Below are 12,604 nucleotides of genomic sequence, written 5' to 3' on the forward strand. Positions count from 1 at the left end.
AGGAAAAATGGGAATTGTGTGAACAATACATACAGGGGAGGAATGAGGTTTAAAAGAAGGCAGGACATAAATGAGCTATGTAATGTTTGACAGAAAATGATTTGGTAGATTATAAGTTATGTACAATGTGTCCAACTGGGAGTGTGTCAGTATGGTTTATGTAAAATGCTTGCAACTAGGACTGTACCCGGTGTGGTTTGCATTCATTTATATAAATGTATGATTCCTTCTGTCGTGATGGTTTAATAAAGCTATTTCTTGTTTAAAAAAAGGGGGACAGGAACTGAATAATTTATGTAATGTTGCTTAGGTTAAACGATGTATAGCAATATATGAAATATAATGCTTGTAAACGTTAATTTTTTAATACAGTTTGATTACTTTTGTATAAATGTAAATTTGCCTATGTCACAAGTGATAATCCAATAAAGATGTGTTAAAAATAATCCTATCATCATCAGAGAATGTCTGACCACTGTTTTTGAAACTTCTTTGCCCTGCTCTTTTCTTCAAAATTGCTTAACTCCATCATCAGCATTCTGTCATCTGACCTAGGAAACAATTTCCATAGTTTTGTCCCTTTTTCTTTAAATGTCTGAAAGCAATCAACAATGCCTTTTGCAAATTACACAGTAATGTAGATAGTTTTAAACACTGAGGTTCTTCAGACTATGGATTTATCAGCTCTTGTCTTTTCATAAACTATTTTACCAATAATCCATGGTACACTAAGAATTTAGTAGCAAAATAATAACACTTCAATCCGTGCCAAAACAATTTAAATCTCCTTGCAATTTTTGTAAACCATTTTCAACATTTTCAAAAAACTGCTAATATCATATACAGGATGCATACAAAAAGCAAATTACTATTTTTCTTTCCATCATTAACCTTACAAAATTTGGCCTTGCCCTACATCCTGTTCTTGCCATATCATATTCTGAAGACTTTTGCATGTGAAAGCCATGTTTTAATGTTGCTATGATTTTAAATTCTTGCTGACTACTGCACAGTCAAGCAGAATGTCAAATGTAATTTTTTTTTTTTGTGATGTTACAAATTGTGCGTTTATTTAAACAAGAGTTTTCTTATAGCTAGTACCCAATAAAGTTATGTTTCACAGAGAACAAAAGTGTTAACCAATATTTTAAAAGATACTACTTACTGGATCCACTCCTACTGTGTTTTTTTTTTTTTATTTGAGTCCATCGTGGGTGGCAGATTTTTGTGATTTATTTTTTGTTGAACAGAAAATGTAATACTTCTGAAAACTGAGTCAACAAAGTGATTGCAAAAAAATAATCAGATGGCAATTTTAATCTGAACAAATGGAACTTTTTTTTTTTTTTTTTTTTTACAAACACAACTCAAGAACTCAACTCTAGTAGTCAGGGACTTAGGGACACACATAGACAGTAATCTATCCTTTGACCATCATGTATCTAAAGTAGTGAAGAAATCATTCTATGCTGCGCAATGTATAAACAAAGGTATGGCATCTAGGTCCAAGGAAGTCATTGTTCCACTGTATCTGGGTCAGCAGACCTATCACGGAGTACAATGACCCCTTTGGTTATGTACCTAACCAGGCATATCCAACAACATGAACGTCCACAGAGGTTCCTCAGTAAAGTAATACAGGGCATAAGTAAAATGTCCTATGCAGACCACCTGAAGGTCCTATTCTCTGTATTCTGTCTCCTATAGGCTGTGGAGGGGAGATCTATGCCTGGCATACAGGGCATTTTCACACTCTGATGGACCTCCTGCATATCCGCAAAACAAACACCAGAAATACCCGCTCTAAAGACTTAAACCTTGCCTGTTTATATCACAGGACCTGTTGGAGAGATGGGTATGTATCCCAGAGACTCCCTCGTCTCTGGAACAGGCTGCCTATCCATGTGAAGTAAAGTTTCTCCCTAACTCAATTCAAGTGTAACTTGGACAACTGGATGGGGAACAGGAAATTCATCCCTGGCTTGGCACCTATGTCTCTAACAGACACAGGCAACCTGTAAAAGTTTCATCTCCCAAGCTTCCGCTTACACTTATCAAGGGTTCCAGAACTTATCAGAGATTTGGGATGCATGGTTAGGCTTAAATGGGCCCTTGCGGTGGTCAGCCTAGTAAACAACCAAGAACTAAAGCATTGAGGAAGCACTTGGAGCTGAAAAGTGCGTTGGTCTGATCATTATGAATAAAAAAATAAGTTACATTGAGACCCTGCAGGCTTTGAAATGGCTGATATGAGATCAATGTGAGCGATGCATACTGGTAGACAGCAACATATGTACATGTTTGAAAATATGCACTGTTGGGAAACTTCAAAGTGGTACAGAGATCAAGGAAGATAATACAGCAATTTGTTATTGAAAGAAAGCTGAAATAGTTATCTTACTGTATTTAGAAAATAAATGAATATAACCGAACTTCACTGTGGTTATGCTGCTGTGCAACATCAGTGTGTAAACACAATAAATAAGTGCAATGCATTTTGCAAACATGAAATATTATCATAAATATGGAAGTGCAAGAACAGAAATGTGACAAATATTCTTAGAGCACCTTGTATGACTTCTTTAATAACACTTTTGAAAACCACAATGTTCTAGAAATGCAGTGGCTGTATTCTGAGAAGAAAAAGAAGAAAAAAGATAACTTGCCAGATTCTTGCATTAACAAAGCAGAATTGAAAAGCCCCAGCTTGTGCTTCGGATTCAGCTGTAATGCCTGATTAAAATTTTTCAGGGCTTCATTTGGTTGCCTCAGTTCAATGTAAACGATGGCCAAATTATACCACAGGTCGGCGTTTGTATTATCAAGTTCAAGAGCTTTCAAATATGCCTCCTTAGCTTCAGTAGGTCGATTCATTTTCAAAAGAAGCTCCCCTCTGTAACAAGAAAATAAAAAAATAATAATAATGCCATACAGTAACTGAGAATTGAGAGACTATAATGATTTAAACCACTACCAAGAAACTCAGTGTAAATAAAATTATGGTAAAAACGGTACATCAAAACAGAAGTACATATAATAGACACAGCAAAGTCTGAGCTTCACATCAAAATGAAGGTATTCCATAACTTAGCCATTAAGACACTATTCTATGGCAATATACTCTCAAACTTTCAATGCTTAAAAAATCTGCATAGTAAAAGAAAACAGGAAGCCTATAACACTAGACAATATCAATCCTATACAATGTTTAAAAAAACTGGAATTAAAATATATAAATGTTCCAGTAGAAAATTGTTAAAATATTTTTTTAAGAAGTTTTAGAAAAGCTTAGAAATGCTTTATGCTGTCCTGTCACTTTGCAGTACGTGTTGACTACTGCATCTATTCTTGTATAAGCTGATCTTATAATATAATGCCCCGTGAATGTTAAGAACAAAAATAAAGCATTAAAAATCTCTGAACTGTGTATAAATCAAAGGGTGAAAGGCACTAAAGAAAGAACAACTGTTATTAAAACATTTTTTCTAATTAGCTCAAGTTTTTGTTATTGTTTTGCTGCAAAAACTATTGCAATATACTTTAAACACCTGCATGAAATAGCAGCATTTAAACACAATACTGTATGGGTAGTGAATGATCCCAGACCCATCTTTTAGACTCCATATGATGACAAGAACAGTCAGTAAAAGCAAGACAGTCTTATCACGGTAGGCTACTTGTACAACTGGACTACATCTGTATGTGTTTCACTGCCACAGTCGTGAGCAAAGGAAGGACTCCCAAAGTTGCCCACCCCTCACATATGGGCAGAGAGGGTGGTTAAAATGCACAGGACAACTGGAGCCCCCCCAGATTAGCAGAGGCAAATCCAGCTCTAATCCTAGAAATTAAATCCAGCCTGTGGTGTTTGAAAATGCAAGGATAGAGGGCCAGGTACCTGCTTTTAAAATGCCCCGTGTACTGACCTCCCACAATGAAGACTATAGTGGCAGCTGTGTCCTGGCAGAATGAGTCCTTACTTCCCAAGTAAACTCTTGTTATGGTATTTGTAGGAAAAGGTTATGCAGTTTGCAACTGACTTAGAAGAATGCTTGTTTGGAAAATGGGAAGTCCTGTTTCTCTGGAACAAAAATGAGGAATATTAAGTCAAATTTTCTGATTGGTTCTATACAGATGAAATATTAACTGAGTGCACACATCCAAAGCTTGTAAAACTCCTTTTTCTTTATGTTTTCAGGGTTCAGAAAACCAGGGAGATGTACAGCTTGGTTCAAGACAACTTCTGTGTGATCTCTGGCATAAAAGGGGAATTGCTTCTCAGGGTCATTCTGACTGTGTGGAAATGTAAAAAGGGCTCTTTGCATACCAGGGTTTGGACTACATGCAATGAGTGGCACAGTTTTCCAGTTGAAGAATTTGCGGTCACATCAACTGCTAGTTTAGATAAATTTGTCTAAAGGAAAATTTACACTGCAAGGTACAGTCACTCTCTTTCTGGGTGGTCTAAGATGGGTGATGCCACATGCGCTTCAGAAATTGTTTGAGCAAGGGTTCACAGCTAGTGGATCCACTAGCAGAGGGGCAGGAAATGCTGACAAGTGTACATTCATTGATGCATTTACTAGACCCAAAGCAAACAAGCTTAGATAAGACACCTGTGTTTTTTGGGTCCTGGTTCCACCATTGGCACCAAAGGAAAAATCACTTCCACTTACAGTCCTAGCTTTCAACTCCGTCTTCCTTAGCATCTTAGACTCACTTGCTCCCCCCGTAAAGTCTGAATTAAGTCCACCATATCTCTGTGGCTTTCAAAAGCCACTCGTACTTTTATGATAATATAAAGAACTCAAATATGACAAAAAAAGATAAAACGGACTTTTATGACAAACCTCCAACTGCCCTAATATCTAATCCTAAAAAACTCTGGAACTCTATTAACCAAATATTACATCCCGGTAATCTTAGCTCCCCCAATCCAAGCCCAGACAAGACATCTGAAGAAACTGCCACTATCTACAATACCTATTTGATCAATTCAATATCTAAGCTACTAAACCCTAACCCAAACTCCTCTACTACTAACATCTCCAACTTTTCTTAACCTACTCCTAATACTACCTCCTCAAATACCTTCACCCTCAAACCTGTACCTACTAGCTACATCAAAACTCTACTCTCTAAATTAAAACCATGCTCAGCATCAGCTGACAATATTCCTTCCACTTTTCTTCTACTAGCAGCTGACTCTTGCTCTCCCTGTATCTATACTAATTAATCACTCTGTCTCTGAATCTAAAGTCCCTTCCATCTGGAAACAATGCTACACTCTACATATACACAAAGGAGGTAACTCCTCTGATATCTCCAACTTTAGACCTATCGCAATCCTCTCCCCTCTCTCTAAAGTACTAGAAAAAATATATTCATAAACAAGTTATGCAGTATCTAATACAGGAAAATCTTACACCCACTCAACATGGCTTCAGGCCCAAATATAGCACCATTACATCTCTATTATCCTTCCTTAACACTATCTCTATAGCCATGGATGACCATAAACTTATTTCTTGCCTATTCTTGGACCTCTCAAAAGCTTTTGACACTGTCTCACACACTCTTCTGCTGCACAAACTGCATAACCTCAACTTCTCCTCTGATAATGTTGCATGGTTCTCCAGCTGCCTCACTGATAGATCTCAGTCAGTGAGATGGCACTTTGCACTCTCCCCTCCTCTCCCTGTAAAAATGGGTGTGCCTCAAGGGTCTATCCTATGGCCTTTACTTTTTAATATATTTACTAATCAGCTCTATTACTCCTCTCCTCAGTTATCTTTAGTGCAATATGCAGATGACTCTACAGTCATCACCACTGCCAACTCTCCTTCTAAACTCTTCTCAGGCATCTTTTAACTTACTTGAAACATGGCTCTCCAACAACCAGCTCATCCTTAACCCTAAAAAAACAAAAGTGTTACACTTTCTACCTAAAAAGATCAACAATATTAAACCCGCCTTCTTCATACAGTCCCTTAACACTCCCAATTCAGGTAGAATCCAGCACTAAGCTCTTAGGCGTAACTATCGACGATCAGTTTAAATTTGACTTGTATGTTAATAACTGTATCAAAAAGACTCATTTAAAACTAGGGCTCCTTTACCATTCCTTACCTCTGAAGCCAAGATTACTCGCTCTCTTACCTAACTTCTACCCAGTCTATTGTGCAATTCTCAAATTCTCACAAATCTTAACTCAGCACTCCTGACCTAACTCGAATCTACCTACAACAGGGTAGCTAGATTTGCTGCCCACCAAACCTGCAAATCCCATCACTGTCTCTCTCTAAAACACTTAAACTGGCTTGAATTACCCCACCAGCTTCTTCTCTCTCAGCTCCAGATCATCCATTCTATCCTATACCAGCCTTCCTATTGCCCTGCACTATCCCCTCTCATCTCCCATTATTCTCCCTCCAGACCTCTCTAAAGCTCTAACCAAGACCTATTACAAATCTACAATCCCAGGTCTAAATGTGGACACAACATGTACAGTTATCACCCCACTATTGCCTGGAATAGGCTCCCACTAGAAAACAGGACCCTTACACATCCTAAACTATTCAGCCACCAACGAGCACTTTAAAAGTCACTGGTCCTGCCACTGCACTCTCCCTCCTTAAACCTCCCCTACTTCCCATACATTAATCTACTTTCTGCCCTTAACTCACTCTTCTCACTAGCTCTCGCTAATCTTGCTTGAATACTCTTTCTACTGTCTTCTAAAAATCTATTAAGCGAATCACCTCAGAGAAACATTCTATTGTAATTGGCTTGCCTTCATGCAACTACATTATGATAAAACTGGGTTTTTGTAACTACTTACCCCAAAAACTATATTCATCTTAATGACATATTTCTTTTTATACATCTTGAAATACATTGCTGTTTCATGCTAATTTATAATGAAAATTGTATAATATGTTGGAGCTTTTCTCCCTGGGCCTCCGCTGAAAAAGGGCTCTTCAGCTCAGTTGGACAATCCCAGTCAACAAATGTCAAATAAATAAAATAAATTAAATAAGTAATTGTTTAGGGATACATTTAAAGAATGACTTTTTACCTCCCTCAGTTTCTCTGAATAAAAGTGCTCAAAGGTTAATTCATTCAACTATCCCATGCAGTATATCTGGGTGTGGTCAGGTTTGGGTGCACCAAAGATCCCTTGAGGTGCGCCAGGTGATCAACATGCCGAGACAACAGCAGTGTTTTCTCCCTTACCATCTGCTTGAAAATTGAGAACCAGTGCAGTAATCAAGAAAATTACTGGTTTGCCCTTCCCTTTCTTCTAAATTATTCCAGGACAGATATCCCTTCCCCCATATGACTAAAGCTCAAACATGTATTCCTGTTTATCATCCAGTCACTGACGTAGGAAGCCCTAGCTCCCACTCGAGCCTAAATGCTTGTCTGCAAACAAAAAGGACAGGAATGTGTACCCATTCATTGTTTACATATCACAAGACTGTTGTACTAGCTTCTGAGGAACATCGGTAAAAAAAATAGTGAATTTTAACTCTATGGGTGCTGATGCTAACATTACCTTGGTCATTCACTAACCTCCTAAAAATCAAGCATTAGCAATTCTGTGGATAATTCCATCAGAACTCCTTCATACTTTCTCATCTACTCTTGTATATTTCTCTACTACTCTTACAACTGACAGCATATCCACCAGCAGGATCCCTGGTTTCCATAACTGCCTGAAAGGCCAGAAAGCTTGAATAAGTGCAGTCATTTCTCTTATGCCGATGTACATCTTCTACCCTACCCGCAAACAACCTGCATTCAATACCCCTGTACCCTGAAGATCTGGCTATGTACCCCCAAGGCCACATCTAAGGCATTTGTGGACAACCTCTGGGTCACTGTCAGCTTTGTCACAGGCATCCTTTCTTTCCTGTATGCTTCTGTCACCCATTAGTCTTACTCTTTCCACAGGGCAGTAATGGGCTGACACTCTCTAGACAATGGCTCTGTTGCTCTTAATCAAGGACTACAACATTTTTTTCATGTGCAGTCTGGCCAATGACACCATCAGTATGATGATCCTTAGGAATTCCCTGGCTGTGACTTATGTCCTCAAAGCCATTTCCTGAAAGAATGAAGCTCATGCTTCCATTTTTTGCTGGGCTAGAAGGCCCCTGGATGTTGTGGTGTCTTAGCAGCACCGCCATGAATAGGAATAGTAAAGTTTTGGCTGGGGTCACATTTGATTTCATCAAGTTCAAAGAGAGCTCTAATTTCTGGAAGCTCTCCAGGGTATAGGTCAGGGACCCACTGCACTACCTTCTTGCTCTGGGCTTGGATACCGCAATCACTGAGACAACAGTAGATATGAATACTGTTAGTTCTACAATGAGGTGTTACTGGAGCTAGATATTTTATGAATACTCTGGGTGCAGTAGCTAAAACAAAGGGCAAGAAAATTGATAGTGTTGGTGAACTAGCATTAATTCTACACAAGGTCTGTCGTATTTCAGTACAGGGATGTAGAGTAAAGCATAGCATCTTGGATTCATGTCATCACTAACACCCTGAAGCCCAAATCACAGGAAAAACTTCTCTGAAAGCCACTTTCAGCAACTGAAAAGGAAAAGCGTTAAACGTGTTTTTTTTTTTTTTAATAAAAGTACACATATATCATCCACTATGTATTCCCCTGTTGGGGTTAGCCACTTACCTTTACCCTACCTCCAAATAACAGCCACTGCTTTGTGTGGTAATTTCTACTGCAGTTGGAAACTGGAAGGTGAAACATACTTCACTAACTCGAAAGGTTTCCATTTTTAACTTCAGTCTTTTTTTAAAACACCAAAACATACACTGTGAAGCAGTAGGAAACAGTACCAGTCAGCCAAACTCTTCAGTCCAAGCTGTTTTTATTCTTCCAACATACAAAGATACAGAATTCTGAAGTCCCCAGTTTCAGGGGTTGAAAGCGCTCAATCTGTGTCTTTGTATGTTGGAAGACTAAAAACAGCTTGGACTGAAGAGTTTGGCTGACTGGTAGTGTTTCCTACTGCTTCACAGTGTATGTTTTGGACTGTTTTTAGTTATATTTTACACTGTGGTTACTCTTGGGTTTTTATTTATTTATTTTTTTAAACACAGCATGTGATGAGAGTCCAAGGATCAGCTCATTACCCAATAGGCGGTTAAGCAGATGTGCCTTAACATCTTCACACAAAGACTATGTCCTTAGTCAGAAATACCTCCTAATGAACAGCTCAGTAGCAGCAGCCTTAGGTACATCACATCATACCCTTATTTTACAACATGCCTCCAAACTTCCAGTGAGCTTTAGCTGACCTGTGATTTTTCCTTCAGTTGTCTCAACATTTACTACTCCATAGTCTTTTAGGAGATGCATTCACAATAGATCATGTTGATTTGACAGTATAGGGAATTGAAAAAAATAAGTTATGTACTCACCATAACGTTCCATCTGAGTAGTTATACTTCATTTTCTGCATCCTGTGGGTATTCGGATCCAAGTCAGCAACATTTTCTCAAGTATCTGCTCCAAGCTCCTCCTCTTACCCATAATACCTCAACATCTTCTACCTTCCCTCAGATCGAGTTTGCCACTATCCAAACTATCAGCAACTCAATAACAGCACTAACCTAGAACAGGTTCAGGGGAAGGAGGGTGGGACGGTTGCAGAAAATGAAGTATAACTACTCAGATGGAACATTATGGTGAGTATATAACTTCTTTATCTGAAGTAGTTAACTTCATTTATCTGCAACCTGTGGGACAGAGTCCCCAGCTACCAAAACTCCTGGGAGGCCCTCATGGAAGGATATTCCTGAGCACCGCAGAGCCAAAGGATGCTCTCCCTCTAGAGATCAAATCCAGCTTATGTATGTGACCTCGCCCAGGTTGCTGCTGCACAGATATCATCCAGAGAAACCCTAGACCAAAAAGCAGCAGAAGTTGCCACAGATCTGGCAGAATGAGCTTTAACAGGACCAGGTGGGGACAGACCTTTATCCTTACAGACTTGCAGTATACATTGTGTAATACCTCTAGCTAGGGAGACCTTGGAAATGGCTTTGCCCAAAAGGGTTCTAGAAAAGGACATGAATAACTGGTCAGACTTACGAAAGAGTTTAGAGTCCTATGTAAATAGAAATTAAGCTATCTATGAACATCTAGCAAATGCAGCTTATATTCACGCTTGTTCTGAAAATTTGGAAAGAAAACAGGCAGATTAATTATCAGGTTAATATTTGATTCAGAGGCAACTTTCGGTAAGAAAGAAGGATCTGTGCGAAGCGAAACCCTGTCTTTATGAAAGATCAAGTAAGGGGGCATGGCCAAACAAAGCTTGGATCTCAGAAACCCTTCTGGATGAAGTAATGGCCACTAGGAAAGCTGTCTTCCAGGATAAGAATTTCAAATCTACTAATGCTGCTGGTTCGAATGGGGGAGCAACCAATGCCTGCAGAACTGGGGTAAGGTCCCAAGGAGGGACTGAATCCTTAACCAGGGGGCGTAAAAGAAAAGTGCCTTTGAGGAAAGCTTTACACAGTTTCAAAGAGGCCAGAGCATTCATATTTTCACTGACATGAAAATTAGAAGTGGCTGCCAGTTGTACTTTCACCATAGAGGAACTAGCCCCTTGTTGGAAAATACTGGACAAAAACTCCAACACTGCAGGAATCGGGGTTGTAAAGGGATCTAGGTTCCTCTGAGAAGCCCAAATAGAGAAGCGCTTCCATTTGCAGATCAGGTGGATAGATGCCCGAGGGATGAGAGATGAGGTCCGAGCAGGGATCCAGAATCCGAGGAGTAAGAACACGAGACCAGAGGAAGGGGAACCACACCTGATGAGGCCAAAATGGGGCAATGAGGATCACTTTGCACCCCGGTCAGCAAGCTTTCTGAAGAAACTTTGGAATGAGAGGTAACGGGGGGGGTAAGCATACAGTAACCCGGGAGGCCAAGCATGGACAAGAGCATCTCTGGGGGAGTCCCTTGGTTAGGGGATCAGAACAAAGAACTCACTGCACTTCACGTTGGAAGGAGATGCGAAGAGATCGCAGCAAGGCTGACCCCACGCAAGGAAGATCTCCTCCACTATTGACTGTTTCAGAGACGACTAGTATGGCATTAGAATAGCCCAACTCAGTCTGTCCGCTAAAATGTTGGAGTGTCCCGGGATGTGCGTTGCAATCAGAAACTGACTGGTGGAGATCACTCACTCTCACACTATCATGGCCTCATGACAGAGAGGGTAAGATGTGGTTCCTCCTTGTTTGTTGATGTACCAGACAACAGACATGTTGTCTGACTGAACTGCAATCTTCCCCGAGGGAAGAACAGCATGAAAGGCTTGCAACGCTAAAAGCACTGTCCTCATCTCCAGAACATTGATATGCAATCTGGTCTGGGACCAGGTGCCTTGGACCGTCCTCCCCAAATACTGCCCCCCCCCCAAGCTGGGAGGCATCCGTGGTCACTGTGGCTTGGGCTGTGGGTGTTATGAAGGCACGACCTGCCAAGATTTCCGGCGATTGGAGCCACCAGAAAAGAGACATCTTGCAGGCTCGGCTGATTTGTAATGGATAGTCCATGGGGAGGTCTAACCAAGGCCACTGAACTGCCAGGGTCCACTGAAGCACCAGCATGTGAAGGCGCTCACAGGAAAGGATTGAGATTGCTGCGGCCATGGAGCCTAGGGCTCAGAGAACATCGCTCGCCGTTGGCATCCTGGGGCCGGGGATCACTGAGACATGAGCGTATAGGTTCTGGACCCTGTACAGTGTGAGAAAAACTTACAATAGTAGAGTGTCCAGCCGTGCACCTATGAATTCCAAGGTCTGTGTCGGGTTCAAGTGGGACTAGGAGATATTGATGGTAATCCGTAGATTGACTGAAAGATGTAGGAACGGGTCTCTGACCATGCAAGTAGACACTTGGTGGCAGCAGCGAGGAGCCAATCGTCTAGGTAAGGAAACACCTGAATTCCCTGAAGCCTCAGGTGAGCCGCTATGACTGCCATAACCTTGGTAAACACCCTGGGGGCTGTGGTGAGACTGAAGGGTAGGGCTTTGAACTGGAAATGATTGGCTCCCAGCCAGAAGCGAAGGAATCTCCTGGAGCTTCTGCAAACTTTGATATGGTAGTAAGCGTCCTGGAGGTCTATAAAGCACATCCAGTCGCATTCTCGGAGGTAAGGTAGAATGGACTGCAAGGTGACCATCTGGAATTTCTGCTTGGCTACAGTCAGGCTCTGGGTTGACAGGTCCAGTATGAGCCTGAGGTCACCCGTCTTTTTGGCACTAAAGAGAACCTGTAGTAAATGCCTAATCCAGACTGATCTGGGAGGACCAGTTTGATGGCCCGACCGTGAAGCAGCTTTGAAATTTCTTGCGCTGCTGCCTCCCTTTGAGTGGGTGGAACATCCGGAAGGCACTTTGGTTGAACGGGTAGGGCAACGAATGGGATGGAGTAGCCACTGGATATTATTTGGAGCAGCCAACGGTCTGTTGTAATGGACTCCCAAGCCGTTAGGTGCAATGACAATCTTCCCCCCGACTGTCTCCAGAGTAGAACAGTCGGGCAATCCCTCAGGGTTAC

At 40.9% G+C, this 12,604-nt stretch overlaps 1 protein-coding gene across 1 annotated transcript in view; it reads right to left on the minus strand.

Annotated features, from left to right (window-relative positions):
• Nucleotides 1–12,604, minus strand: part of TMTC3 (transmembrane O-mannosyltransferase targeting cadherins 3) — a gene marked incomplete in the record, with an annotated part of 998,858 nt that overhangs the window by 43,125 nt on the left and 943,129 nt on the right. The window contains 1 exon segment of the mRNA XM_044087864.1: nt 2,666–2,893. Coding sequence (XP_043943799.1) covers nt 2,666–2,893 — 228 coding nt within the window.

This window comes from Protopterus annectens, chromosome 11.part0, assembly GCF_019279795.1.
Source record: "Protopterus annectens isolate FY-2018-M chromosome 11.part0, PAN1.0, whole genome shotgun sequence".
NCBI classification, from domain to species: Eukaryota; Metazoa; Chordata; order Ceratodontiformes; family Protopteridae; genus Protopterus; species Protopterus annectens.